The 14,956-nt window shown below is 41.6% G+C and overlaps 1 protein-coding gene across 2 annotated transcripts; it reads right to left on the reverse strand.

Moving 5' to 3' along the window:
- Window positions 1-669: 669 nt before the first annotated feature.
- Window positions 670-14,954, reverse strand: THYN1 (thymocyte nuclear protein 1). Of its 2 annotated transcripts, none has more exons than XM_069080121.1 (8): window positions 14,815-14,954; window positions 14,343-14,454; window positions 5,688-5,881; window positions 2,789-2,857; window positions 2,306-2,398; window positions 1,404-1,499; window positions 987-1,137; window positions 670-899 (listed from the first exon to the last, which is right to left on the reverse strand). In XM_069080121.1, exons 2-8 carry the CDS (start codon window positions 14,386-14,388, stop codon window positions 853-855), a joined length of 696 nt encoding a protein of 231 aa, XP_068936222.1. In that variant the 5' UTR covers window positions 14,389-14,454; window positions 14,815-14,954; the 3' UTR covers window positions 670-852. The 2 variants fall into 2 exon arrangements, with proteins under 2 accessions (XP_068936222.1, XP_068936223.1); XM_069080122.1 differs by having other exon boundaries at window positions 14,739-14,865.
- Window positions 14,955-14,956: the final 2 nt, after the last annotated feature.

Raw genomic sequence — 14,956 nt, forward strand, 5'->3', positions numbered from 1 at the left:
GTAGCCCACCTCCACTTTTCCCGTGCCCACATCCTGGGGAGTGCATAGGTACTAAACCAAGCAGTGCAACTTGTAATTAAGCAGCTGCAGTGTTTACATGTTTCTTAATTTGTTGTCTTTTCAATGGCTGTATTTTAAAAAACAAAAAAAACAAACAAAAAAACTTGTTTTAATCGTCTCTCTGATTCAAGGGAGCCACAGTAGTTCCAGAGCCCATGGAATGCAAGGTTCTGTGGTCTATTCTGTCCCACAACATTCTCCCTCATAAGCAGGGGCCCAGCCTTACCTTTGGTCACAAGGGAAAGAAGCAGCCTCCTAGTTCCTGCTAAATACCAATTAGTGCTTTAATAGTGCTGTCTCACCTGCACACAGTACAGGGTTGGGGAAAAAAGCCCTGGCTTTTCCCCGTTATCAGCCTTCCATCAATAAAGTGATGTTGGCAAAATGCCTTGAGGTGATTGTTGATAAGACAGAACACAGAAAACTTAAGAGCTGGTGTGATAAAAACCTACCAATGGAAGCCTTCCTCCTCCATTCTGTCACGTGCACTTTGCCAGCTCTTGGTTCTGCAAAGGTCTAAAAGCAGCCAGGACTCCTTCCCCCAGTCAAAGGTGAGAGCCAAGGTGGAATTTACAATTTACCATTAAGAAACAAGATGACTGCATCCAATGCTTTGTTATACTGATGTTTTAATAATAATTAAAAAAAAAAAAAAACACTTATCAGGTACACAAACACACCGACCTGAAGAAAAAAGTAACCAGCAAATCCAAATCCCTCTCACCTCCTTGTCAGAGAGAGGCATGACTTGCTTGGAGAAACAGTCCTCCCTTTTCAATGAGACATTTCCATTTAGCTTGGCTTCTTGTCCTCCAGGCTCAAGACAAAATCAAATTCCCCTACCAAAGAGGGAAAAGAGAAGGTCTGAGCTGGAGGTCAGATGGTTTTGGCATGAGTGTAATAAGGAAGGATAAATTAGCTCTCACCTTGGGTTAGGGGCTGTACTGAAAGTCTCTGACGGGTGAAGAGAGCCATGTTTTTCAAAGGGCCACCATTGGCTTTGTGGGCTTGGTGATGGACCTTGAGTTCAGCCAGGGGAATAAAACGTTTGGTCATTCGAATAAACTGGACATCTACCTAAAAGAGAAGAATGTGAGGTGTAGTAGATCCAGCCCCTGGATTCACCCAGGCAACTGTCTGTTGTCTCGGATAGAGTGAGCCCCTGTGAAATGATACAGCATGCTCTCAGTGGGCAGGGCCCTGCGGCTCCTGTGCCCCCAAATCAAGGTTTCTAGTGCTTGTTTACGGTCTTTTATTATTAAAGGAGTCCTAATGTGTTCCCACTAAGTCATTACTTGTTCTTATGCCTCCCTGGACAAGGAAGAAAGGAATGAACAATTTACCATGGACCACTTGGGGTTGTCCTTCTTGCTGGATGGGTCATAATGAGGGCTATTTTTCTCAAATTGTGTGTGGTCAGGGTAGGCTTCCTTCACAATCTGAAAATAAAAATATACATATCCCATGATCTGCCATTATGTTCAGCTCCTGATTTAGGCAGGGGTCATCCATGTCCAGTGTTAAATATCAGGCTGATTGTACCTTGCTCCAAGCATATTTCTTTTTAAAATTTTTCTGTTAACATTTTAAATTCTGAACTGCCTCCCTCCCCACCCCGCACTAGAGAAGGCCTCCACTTGACAAAGATATATTTTGTAAGTATGTATATATCCATACTTATATCAGTTCTTTCTCTGGAGGTAGATAACATCTTCCTTCATGGGTCCTTTATAGCTGATTTGAGTATTGAGAATACTCAGAATAATTTAAGTCACACCTGGCATACTTTTAAACCATTCATTCTGTCACTCAGGCAATGGTAACTAGTACTATTAGTCTAACTCGAACATAGTAATGAAGGTAACCAGATACAGTTACCATAATCTCTTCAATTAGTACAGATAAAAAAGTTCAACTGATATAGTTAACATTTTATCCTAAATAACCTTTTGAGATAGCCTGGTAAAGCTCTTATCATACCTGTATAGGTCTCACACTCAACAGAAGGAAAGTACCTGTTGGCTGAGGTTGGGCTGACTGAACCATAGCTGAGCTCTCTGCCTTGCCTGACCCTTTTCTGTCTTGCAAAAAGAGCCAAGTAGGGCTTTCCATCTCCCTGTGGTAAATGACTAAATGATGGAGGCACGTGATGGTTTCCTTCTCATCTCACCTCCTTTTTCTCTGAGGCTGAGTTATGGGAAGAGGGAATCGTTCCCTGGCCTACCAACCCCAGACCTTGTCTAACCTTCATGAGGCCTGCGATGCCTGGTTCCTTACAGTTGCTGTGATAGAAGAAGGCCTCCTCTCCAAGTTTCATTGCTCTCAGGAAGTTCCGTGCCTGTCCCAGGATGAAAAACAAGCATTTGTCTTCTTAAAACATCTAGGAAACACTCCCACAAGAGGTCAAATTCCTATCCACAATAGGTGGGTTTTTTTTGTGGTACTTTCTATTAATACAACAAAAGGAAGACAAATTGCTTATTTCTCTGGTGAAACAAGAGAAATATGTATCCAAATTTTATCTGAACACTGGCTAGGAAATGGTTCATATGGGGATTCCATTTAATTAGGGATCTTGAGGTCTTGGTTTGAAAACACCCTAACAATAACTAGGACCCAGGTAGATACTGCCTTCGTCAAAAGGTTCCAGCTATCTAGGATAATCAGCAAAAAAAAAAAAAAAAGTCTATTTTTCCCCACTCTGGATCCCAAACATCCCTTTCCTTACCTGGTAGTTTCGGACACCATCCCAGCATGCTGTCTGTTTAGGCTGTGCTTTGAGATCCTCAATGCCAAACTGTGCAACATAGTAATAATCAGAGGATGTTGAGAGTTGGATATATAAGAAAGTAATTTGTCAAAGCCCTCCTGGCCCCTCCACCTATGTCACAGGCATTAGGGACATTAGTAAGCAAGGCCCACTTCTTCCTATTCCCAAGGTTTGCTCACTCAGGCAATCACTAGTACTCTGGAACCCTGGGAATGAAACCAAATGTTCCACCCTCTTATATGTATTCCTATGTAGTCTGTCTCTAAGGGACTAATTTTTAGACTGGAAGAGGCACAGGGCCCTACAGCAGACTTCAGTCTGTGGCATACTCGCCAAAGACAAGTTGGTTGCCACTGGAAAAAAATCACTAAGTCAACCAACTAAAGTTTGAATACTCCCTTACTTTTCTTCCTCTCCCACCTCCTAGCATTGCCTATTTCCCCACCTCTCTGGGCACATGCTGCCTGCCCGTGAGTTGCCTTCACTATGCAAAGCAGCTATCTGCTTTGGGGCCCTACCCAAGTATAGACTCTGCCCAAATGTCCAATGTTTCAAAATTACAATTGTCATTTTACCATTTTTCCTAAAAACAGGATTATTCAACTCATTACCCACCTTATTCACCTGACTTGGTTTCAGATGTCTTATTGCTATTTCCAAAAATCAAATAAACCCTAAAAGAATGAAGATTTGCCATGTATAAGGATATTCCTAAGAATATATTTTAAGTTCTAGAGCCCAATTAAAAAGAGGAGGCCTCAAAATGTTCTGATCAATGAGGGTGTCACTAACAAATGCATTGCCTCTCAAAGTGACAATTTTATTTTTTTATTTTTTTGCTTTTTTTGGAAAGGGAAGGCAGGGCAATCGGGGGTTAAGTGACTTGCCCAAGGTCACATGGCTAGTGTGATCAAGTGTCTGAGGCCAGATTTGAACTCAGGTCCTCCTGACTGAGGGCTGGTGCTCTATACACTGCGCTACCTAGCCACCCCCAAAGTGACAATTTTAAAGAAAAACACTTCTCTAGCTCTGTAGGCCCTGCTATTTGGGCATTGAAGCTTCAAGTGTTGTGGTTTAAACCCAGGGATGCCAAAAACTGTTGGGGTTTCATGATGTGTTGTGGTGGAACTGTCTCAGAGATCATTGTCAGACCACCTCTAATCCAAGTATAGGCATTTACTGAGATTGACACCTGTCAAGGAATCAGCAATTTCAGAGAAAGATGGATTTTTATAGGGTAAAGATGCTGATAACACAATCAAAATTTACACAGGATATGGTAATATGATTAATATTAAAAAGGCAAGAGGAATTTGTTAAGGGAGTAGGTAATGGAGGAAGGGTCCCATCTATGGTTTGGTGGTTAAACGTTCTGGTCATGCTGCCCTCCAATTGGCTAGCTATTGTGGTCCTGTCTAGTTAAGATGGATAGTTAGGTATTGTGGTCCTGTCTTGGGCTAGATGGATGATGTCATTGCGGTTGAGAACAAGAACACACCTGTTTCTGTGGGAATGGGTCTGGGGGCAGTGACCAGGTGGAGGCAGTGGCTGGGTCCCATCACAAGGACACGCCTGCTGTTCTGTGAGAACTATGAGTTCACAGACGAATGCTATAGTGAGCAGTGAGGCACATATAAGAAGTTAGGACATTGGTGGGGGAGGGGGCTAGATACAGTGGGCCTGCCGTTCAGTGGGGCCAGGCCTACGATGAAGTTAGAATATTGGGACTGGAGGCAGCTTTATTAGGATTCCATCACAAGCACAAGCCTAGGGAAAGAGTAAGGTATGGTGGCGAGAGCGGTGATGCTCGAGTCAAGATCTGGGTTTAAATCCTACTTCTGATCTAACAGCTGTGGGGACTTGGGAAATCACTTAACCCTCTCTGGGCTTCAGCCTCCTCTTCTATAAAGTTAGGCAATCTGAATAGATGGCCCCTGAGGCCCCTTTCAGCCCCAGGCCCCCAATCGTGTAATCCTCTGACACATCCTCTTTCTTCAAAGCTGCCTAGTGCTAGCAAGTGCTTGCCAGGGACCCCAAGACCAGCTCAGGAGAGCTAGAAGAGCATCTGTGATAACATGGAAACTTCTCCCAAATAAGACTATTAGTTCCTGACTCCAGCATGAACTGCTCTTTCCCAGGCTTCCTGCCCAAGACAGAAATGGAGGTGGGGATCCTATCAGTAGGTGTCACGGCACCCTAAAGTGACTTTCTGTGGATGCCCCGGTAGGATTGGAGACAGGGTGGGGCAGCGCAGGGAGATAGCCTTGCTTCTCCCCAAGTTTTCTGGTTTGCTTTGAAGCAGCTCTGTAGACAGCGGATTAGGGCAAAAACATTCAACTCTAATTGCCCTTGCTAATGAACAGGAATAGCAGCACAGGCAATCCAAAAGATAAAATAATTGGAGTCACGTCTCTTATTTCATTTATCACATAAATATAATTTATTTCCTAAAACATACCTAATTAAATTCTCAAATTATTTAAAAAATGAGTTTGTGTTTCCTGAATACAAACCAACCTGTGATATAGGAAGATGCCTGGAAGCATGTTAGAAGGCAGGGGAAAATCAAACCAGGATTAAAATGTTACACTATAGTTCACAGAGTAGATAGTAATGAGATGATAAAGTCTTGCCCAGCAACTAATCATACCGTCTTACACTGAGATAGAGCTTTATGGTTTACAGGAGAGGCAATACAAATATTATCTCCATTTTACAGAGGAGGAAAACAAGTTCAGCAAGATGCATTTTCTATCCTTGCTCTCATTTCTCTTGTCCAAGTGGTGAGAACCCCGGACTGGTAAATGTTTAGCTCTCATCTATAAGCTACGATGGACCCAGTTGCTGCAGCCCTTACCTTCACATCGACGCCTTTCTCCAACCGGCTTTCTGGCTCTGATTTCATCAGCCAGTAAGCACTTGGCTCATTTCCACAACCTTTAGTGGCTTTATCCTTCTTTGAGGAGTCACAGGTCTCTGCTTCTACCACTGGCTTGTCTAGGGTCTCAGTCTTGGTGGCCTTGGTACGTTTGCCTGATGGTGCCTCCATTTCTGAAAAAAAAAAAAAAAAACAGAGGAAGCAAGGACTTGCCATGCTTGTGCCTAGTTCTTTGTCTTTTTCATGGTGTGCCCCTTCCCTGGAAATCCCTACTCTCTTCATATAATACAAATCTTTAAAGACCTAGCTGACTCCCACCTTCTCCACTAAAGTCATCCCTGGTCCAAAATGATGTTTCTTCACTGATTTATGACAATGATAACAAATTCAATTCAACAAACATTAGGCACCAACTATATGCATGGCACTGGGTACACAATGATACACACAACATGGACCCTAATCTCAAGAAGCAATCCAATTGTATACAAATAACTATAAGAAGGAATATGATAAATACAAAGGAGAGATTAGATTCCCTTTCAGTTAGAAGGATCAAGGAAGGCATCACAGATGAAGATGAGAAATCTAACCCAGGAACAGGAACAATGACAATGAGATCAAGGTGAGATGAGCAGGGCTGGAATGGGGGCCTCCCAACCCCATGCGGGTGATGACTAGTTGTCAAGGGAGTCACAGGAGAGAAGGCTAGAAAGGTAGATTGGATCCAGGTTATAGAGAGCCTTGAATGTCAAGATCAGAGCCAATTAATCAGTCAATCACCAAGCATTTCTCATGAGCCTACTATGTGCCAGGTATTAGGTACTGGGGACAAAAATCAAACATTCCTTTCCCTGAGGTAGCTTACATAAGTATATGCAAAATACATACAAAATAAATCCAAGGTCTCCTCTTTATTCACTAGGCAAGCAGGAAGTCTTTTGAGTAGAGGAATGATAAGATCATAAGAGTGAAACTGGAAGATTTCCTGAATGGTGATACAAACAGTGGACAGAAAGGGAATAGACTGAGGACAGGGACACCAATTTGGAAGCTATTCTATAGTCTGGGCAAGGACAGACTGGTTATGTGAAAGTGATGACACAAGATGGATGAGCCTTGGCCACTGACAGGATGTGGGTGGGTTCTTTTCCCCACTTCATTAATTCTTGATGACATACTCATTAAATCTTGAGATGGCACAAAGATAAGAGGGAGTGCCAGCACATCAGATGACAATCATGATTCTTACCAGACTCAGGTGATGGACCATCCCCTGATAAAACAAACTTTCCTGGGGATAAATAGAAATTCCTACATTTGGGTTTTAAAAGTCCCATATACAAGTACAGACTTACCTAGATAACTGAAAGAACAGTGGTATGATCAGCAGAAATAAGTTATTACTAACAGAACCAGACTTTAGAAGGAAGAAAGGTTCAGTTTTGGATGATGTGTTTGAGGTGCTGGAGGGGCATCTGGGCAGAGATTTCCAACAGGCCATGGGAAACAGGAGTTGGGAACTCCAACAGCCCTGGGTTGTTGTTCAGTTGTGTTCAACTCCTTGTGACCTCATTTGGGATTTTTTTTTTTTTTTTGCTTTTTGGAGGGGCAATTGGGGTTAAGTGACTTGCCCAAGGTCACATGGCTAGTTTTTGTGTTAAGTGTCTGAGGCCGGATTTGAACTCAGGTCCTCCTGACTCCAGGGGTGGTGCTCTATTCACTGTGCCACCTAGCCGCCCCCCATTTGGGATTTTCTTGGCAAAAATACTGGAGTGGTTTGCCATTTCCCTCTCCAGCTCATTTTATGGATGAAGAAACTGAGGCAAACATGATTAAATGACTTGTCCAGGGTCACACAGCTACTAAGTGCCCTAGGCCTAGCTGGAACTCAGGTCTTCTGACTCTAGGCCCAGAACTCTATCCATTGTGCCCCTAAGTAGGTGCTATTATTATCCTAGTTTTACAGATGAGGCAGAGGTTAAGTGTCATACAGATAATAAATATCTGAGTCTAAATTTGAACTAGGGACTTCTTAACTCCCACAGATTGAGGGAGAGAGAAAGATCTGTAAGTCATCTGTATAGAGAGGCTAACTGAAGCCATGGGAATGGATGAGATCACCATGGAAAAGCAATAAAAAAAAAATTAAAAGACCAAGAACATAACCAAAGGGAATAGGATCAAGAGATAAAAAAAGGGGATATTAATAGATATTTACATAGTGCTTTAAGATCTGCACTATGCTTTTACATACACTGTCTCATCTGATCCTCACAACTCTGTGAAATGGGCATGGTGGGTAATATTACAAAATGACAAATTTGTAATTTGACAAATGAAGAAACTGAGACTAGAGACTGACAGCCACAGTCGCATACACAGCCAATAGATATAAGGGGCGGAATTCAAACCTCGGTTTTTCCTGACTCCATGTCCAGCTATACCATACTATCAGCAAATAGTAATAATGATAACTAATATTTATATAGCACTTACTATATATGCCATTCACTGTGTTAATGACTATATTGGAGGGCATATGAGCGTATGAATACATATGTGAATGTGTGCATATATGTATACAGGTATACATAGATAGAGGGCACAGGACTAATTTAATATAAAGGGATGATACTTAAAAGGTGAAATTAAGAGGTGAGAAAGAAATATAATGGGAGGAGATGGGGAGAGACAGAATGGAGTAAATGATCTCATATAGAAGAGGCAAGGGAAAATGGTTACAATGGAGGGGAAGAATAGGAAGGCAAAAGGGAATGGGTCAACCTTATTCTCATTGAATTTTTAAAAATAAAATAAGTTTGATCCTTACAACAACCTGTGAAGTGAGATAGGTACTGTTATTATCCCCATTTTAAAGATGAGGAAACTGAGACTAGAGGAATTAAGTGAAACTCATAGTCACATACAGTCAGTAGATAGGAGGTGGGATTCAAACCCAAGTTTTTCCTGACCCCATTTCCAGCTATACCACACCACCAGCAAATAATGTTAATAATTATTATAATAGTAAACATTTATATAGAACTTACTATGTGCCTATCACTGTGCTAAGTGCTTTACAAATATCATCTCATTTGATCCTCACAATCACCCTGGGACGGAAGTGCTATTATTATTTCCATTTTAGAGATGAGGAAACTAAGGCAAACAAAGGTTAAGTGACTTGCCCAGGGTCACACAACTGTGTGAAAGTGACTGAGGCTGGATTAGAACTCAGGTTTTCCTAACTCCAAACCTGAAAGAGAAGGAACAAGTCAGTGAGGTGGGTAGAGAATCATTAGAGTTCTACTATGTCAAAAAAGCAAGGGGAAAGAGCCAAGAAGGAGAAGGTAGCCAACCATGTCAAATGTTAAAGTTGGAAAGAAAGAAAGAAAAGGACAAAGAGAGGAAAGGCCACTGGATTTACTGTTAAGGTCATTAGTGAGCTTCAAGGATTTGTTTTAATAAAATTTTATTTTATTTATTGAATTTTTAATATTTTATTTTAATATTTTTTACTATTTTAATAGTGGGGCAAAGGTCAAATTCCAAGAGGTTTAAGGAATGAATGGGAAAGTGGGAATGAAAGAGGGAAAATTGAGGCAGCAAGTATGGATAACACTTTCTGGTTGCTACAGGAAAGATAAAGAAGATACTATAGTATCCCCTGACACACAACAGGCACTTAATAAATGCTTGCTAACTGTGCAGTAAAAGAGAAGGCTGCTGGGGCAGCTAGGTGGCTTAGTGAGTAAAACACTGGCCTGAAATCAGGAGGACCTGAGTTCAATTCCAGTCTCAGACACTTAACACAAAAACTAGCCACGTGACCTTGGACAAGTCACTTAGCACAATTGCCCTCCAAAAAGAAAAAAAAAGAGAAGACTGCAAAGTCATGGTGGCACTGTGAATTCCAAGCTAAGGAGCAACATGTCCAGGATCTGTACATTAGGAAGATGACCATAGACACAGCATGAGGGGGATACATTTCTAGATAATAGGAAGTTAATGGATGTTTGGCTCTTACCTACCAACTTCACTACCTATAGAGTTAGACACTGCAATTGGCATTCTATTTCAAGGTAAACACAATGTAAATGATAATAAATATTTATTATTTGTATAATTTTATATTCCTATATTGTGGGCATGATATCCCCCGTTAGAAGATAAGCTTGAGTACAGAACTGTATCACTTTTGACTCTGTATCCCCAGAATCTCATAGACTGCCTGGCACAAAGTTTGTGTTTAGTAAATCCTTCACAATTGACTAATTGAGTAGCATTAGAGGTAGCAGGTTCAAGGGAAGGTTTTTTAGTTGACATCACACAATTTGGCACTAAATGACATGCTGTTTTACAGTTTTATTGCTAGTTTATTGCCCTAACTAGAGTATAAGTAGTTAGAGGGCAAAAACAATCTGTCTTTTGGGCAACCCTAACAGCAGGAGCCTATAGCTGGGCATATAAGAGCTCAACAAAGACTTGTTGGTTAAGTGAATAATGATAATGGACAGAGAAAGAGAGATGATGTGCTCAGCAAGGAAAGGTGAGAGATAAGAATAATGAGTTATAATTCTGTGTCCCTGGAATGATTTAGAAACAAAGAATAATTCATGTCTCAGTTTCCCATGCTAAGGAAGTGGTGAAAAAAGTCATCTTAAATGAGATAATTATATAACGCTTTTTTGCAAACTTTTAAAAGCTCATTTTAATGTTAGCTCTCATTATTATTAAAATGTAAGTCTTTTGTATTTGACTTTGGAATGTGTTTTGTGATTTTTTTTTCCCCACTAGCAGATTTACTTTCCTGATTATAGTTTGTTGATAGGCACTGAGGTGTATATATATATATATATATATATATATATATGTATGTATGTATGTATGTATATATGTATATGCATGTGTGTATGTACATATAGGTACATGTATGTATATGTGTGTGTATGTATGTATATACTTGGGAATCAGGAGCTCTGGAAGTCTGGGTTCAAGTGCTGCTTTTGATAGATCTTAGCAAACCATAACCTCTAGGTGCCCCCAAGCAACTCTTAAAGATTCTAAAGATCGGACAACTTCCATCCCTGAAGAGAGTTTTCCATATGGAGGATTTCTCCATAATGATAACATCACAGAACTGGAAACCCTATTGGCTCCTCCTCACCCCAACCCCAATTTGCTTAAAATGATTAATGTAAAATCACTATGGAAAGTACAGGAGTAAAGTACTATTCCATTATTAAGAATCGGATCTAATTACCTATGCACAGAAAAATTTTACCCAAGTGGTCTTTTTCCTCGTCAACTCTAACTCCACTCAAACTCCACTCATTTGTCCTCCTGAACCTATTGGCCCCTGCTCCATTTTTACCGGACCTCCAGCATCTTCAGTCTTTCACTTTAAGTTGCTCTTTCCCCTTTACCTGAAAATATGCACAGGTTTTCTCTACCCTTAAACCAAAAAAGCCCCTCCTTGAACCTACTACATATTCAAGCTAACATCTCTCCTCCTCCCTTCACTGTCACATTTTCTTCAACAACAAGTTATTAAAAAGATACAGTCCATGCCTACGTATCTTCGTGACCTAAAACCCTTGAAATCTGGCTTCTGCCTCCCCCACTCTATTTGCTGCTTCAGGTCAATGATGACCTGCCCTGCCCGTCAGCAAATTCAGTACTATTTTCCTGAATGACTAGGATACAGGACCTAACACAGTGAGCTTGTTTGCCACTTAAATCTATCTCTTTCCAAACTTGCACATTTCTTTTTCTTTCCTTTTTTTACATTCTATTCCTTTCAATGGACCTACTTGGTGTTACATACCACTTTCAATTTCCCATCTCCTTGCCTTTGCACTGGATGTTCCTCATGGCTGAAATGCTTCCCCCCTTCCCCCCCAACTCCCTCCAGCAGGCCTTTTCTGATCTTTCTCTCTCCTCTCCCCATTCCCATCCCAATCACCTATAAGGTTACCTCCCATCATTTTGTATGGATTTTGGATAGCTTGATTTATATATGTTTCTCAATTAGAATGTAAGCTCATTGACAGTAAGGTCTGGTTTTGCTTTTTCTTTGTACATAGTATTTTCTTGACTCTCTCCTCTCTTGATTCCCATGACATCATTCTGGTTCTCCTTGATCTCTGACTAAACCTTCTTTATTTCTACTGGCTCCTTTTCCATTCTTCCCCTTAAAATGAAGGTCTATGCAAGATTCCATCCTCTTTTCTACCAAAACCCTCTCCTATGCCAATTTCATATATTTCCACAGCTTTTACTGAGTTCCAAGTACAACTCTCAGATTCCTTCTCTGATCCCTGACTTCTAAGGGCATCCTGGACATCTGCTTTCAAATGAAATATACACCTTAAAGACAACATGCCCCAACCAAATTTCACCTTCCTCGAACAAACTTCTGTGCTTTCCCTAGATCTATGAATGGTAAAAAACCATTTTCTGAGTCTAGCCAAATTCAAAATCATGACTCCTTTTTCCAGCATTCATCAGTTGCTGAGTTCTGTTAGTTTTAGGATCACAGAACTTCCATGCTGGAAGAAACATAGGCAATCCTAATGATGAGTCCAATCTACAGTGTCCTTGTCTCATTCATCATTCTCCTTCAATATCTGCACGTTGCCTTTCACTTCACATCTGTTGCCTACTTTCCATCTCCACCATCAAAACTCTAATTCAGGTCCAATTACCTCTTCATAAGAACAAAGCACTATCTCTGGTTCTAGGAGCTCTTCCCCTTCCAGTGCATCCCACACACAAATGCCATATTTAACCTGCAAAGTTTCCCCACTATCCATTCAGTTAAGTTTACATTTCTTAGCTTGGTCCTCAAGGCTCCCCTCCCCACCCCTGCCCAGCTCTTGATGCATCCTACCTTGCCAGCATTCTCTCCTGGAGAAAATTCCTCTAAGTTTCACCTATGTTTCATCCAAACTGCTCTATAGGTTGTACCTGCATATGCCTGGCACATTCCCATCCCTAAACAGTGGTTTATACTGTTTCTTTCCTCTCACCTCCACCTGTCAAAAATCATAGATTCCCACAGCTGGAAAGGATTTTAGGGACAGACCCAGTCTAACCTTTATTCAAAACATGAATCTATACTTTCTCCAACACCTGACGAACTGTTGTTCATCCTGTGCTAGGATATAAACTTTGACTTTCCCTTCTCACAAGATCTCTTACATTTTTGGTCAGCTCTGTTAGATTTGTTGACAGCATACTAAAAAGCAGAGCCATCATCTTGCTGACAAAGGTCAAAAAGGTCAAAGCTATAGTTTTTCCAGTGGCAACGTATGGCTTTGAGAGATGGATTATAAAGAAAGTTGAGTGCTGTAGAATGGATGCTTTCAAACTGTTCTGCTGGAGAAGATTTTAGGAGTTCCTTGGACAGCAAGGAAGTCAAATCAGCCAATTCTTAAAAAAATAAACTGACTATTCACTGGAAAGATAAATACTGAAGCTAAAGCTTAGTGTTTGGACACATAATGAAACAATAGTACTCACTGGAATTCTGAGAGATTGAAGGCAAAAGGAGAAGAGGACAGAATAGGATGAAATGGATTCTGTCATGAAAGCAACAAACATGAGCTTGGACAGACTTCCAGAGATAGTGGAGGGCAGAAGGGCCTGGTGTGCCATGGTCCATGGGGTTAGAGAGTCCTAGACACGACTTAACTACAATAATTCACATCTCAATTCAGTTCCCTGATTTGCTCCCTCCCCTAAAATTTAATTACACCTTGCCTGTAACTTTGTTATTGCATTTCTGACACTCCTGCTATGTGTATACTTCTCAGTCAACTAATCAATATCAGAAACTTTGAATTACTTGCCTTTGTATTCCCCACAGTGCAAATACAGTGCCTTGCACAAAGCAGAAACACAAGAAACATTTCATGGATGTAAAGAAGCTTATTAGCATGATGGAAAACAGTAGGAAACCAGCACCATTACTACAGAAAACAATAATAACTCACATTACACTGAAAATTTTCCTGTGGATAACCCCAGATAATCCATTTGTTTCCTTTTTTTTTTTTTTTAGTACTATACAAATATTTTGTTTACAGGACTTCTTTTCCTTTCTCTGATGTCTCTGGGGGTATAACCATGGTAGTATCTCTGGGTCAAAAAATAAACATTATAATTACTTTAGGGCACAATTCCAAGGTGCTTTTCAGAATGGCTGGACCAATTCACAGCTCTACCAACAGTCACTGGTATGCTTAAGTCTGCCTGTTTTCCAGCTCCTCCAACTCTTTTTCCTTTTTCGTCAACTTTCCTAATCTAATAGGTAAGAGGTAGAACCTCAGAGTTGCTTTAATTTCTATTTCTCTAACAGTAACTTGGGGCACTTTTTCATAGTATTGCTGCTAACTTGGATTTTTTCAACAGATAATCCACAAAATTATCTGTGTAAGAAAAAAAAATAACTTAATTCTATCAATAGGCCATGAACAAAATGTGCCTTTAATCTGTGGCACATCACAACCCCGTTCTTCAAGTTCTTCAACTCAAGGCTCTTGAGGTAAGCTGCCTTCAGGCAAGGTAGCAGACGGGCCCCGGGGATGCTGCCCCAAGGCTAGCTCAGGACAGCTGAGCATAGCTCACCTGGCTCAGGTGCACACCCGGCCGCTCTCCTCCGTGGCCTCGGCATGGTCCCTCAGCACAGATCTGGAGCGATGGGAACCCTGGAGCGGATAAGGCAGCAGACTCTCGAGTCCTAGGAAATGTAAAAGACAAGGGGGAGGGGCCACTTGTGGCGAAGAGGTCAGAGGGCATCCTGCCTTTACTTAGCGAGCCGGAGGCAGAAGGGAACTTTGGAGGCGGCGTCTTATCTGTTTCTAGGTATGGGAGTGGGGATGGGGTGGGGTGGAAGGGGGAGCTCATAGTAAAGGATCTAAGCGCAGGGAAGCACAGCCATCACCATCACCCCACAAGAGAATGGTACCAGCTCGCTCAGCTTCAACCTTAAATGCTCTACTGGTTACAGCAGCCCTGACCCACCTTCCCACCATCACTTTTAGCCCCTATTCAACTGAATCGTAACTCTCCCTCAGTCTCCGACCTCGGCCACTTTTACCTTGCGCAGAGCCCTTGCCACTCACGCAGGCACCGGCAGCACGCAAAGAACACGAGGCTACGCCTTGCGTCCCCTTTAGGGCGCTCACGAGGCTCGCCGGGAGCTACGGTTTCCGCCCCCCTGCCCGCAGCACTACAATTCC

Source organism: Petaurus breviceps, unplaced genomic scaffold, assembly GCF_028583685.1.
Source record: "Petaurus breviceps papuanus isolate PSGF00001 unplaced genomic scaffold, PetGlider_PUasm1.0 91133, whole genome shotgun sequence".
Lineage (NCBI taxonomy): Eukaryota > Metazoa > Chordata > Mammalia > Diprotodontia > Petauridae > Petaurus > Petaurus breviceps.

Excerpts from the sequence above, each read along its gene's own strand:
- THYN1 (XM_069080121.1), bottom strand. The coding sequence starts at position 14,388 with ATGCCGAGGCCACGGAGGAGAGCGGCCGGGTGTGCACCTGAGCCAG. Across the intron at positions 5,882-14,342 it reads CGGGTGTGCACCTGAGCCAG|AAATGGAGGCACCATCAGGC; the intron begins GTGAGCTATGCT and ends TTTTTTTTTCAG. Across the intron at positions 2,399-2,788 it reads ATGGTGTCCGAAACTACCAG|GCACGGAACTTCCTGAGAGC; the intron begins GTAAGGAAAGGG and ends ATCCTGGGACAG.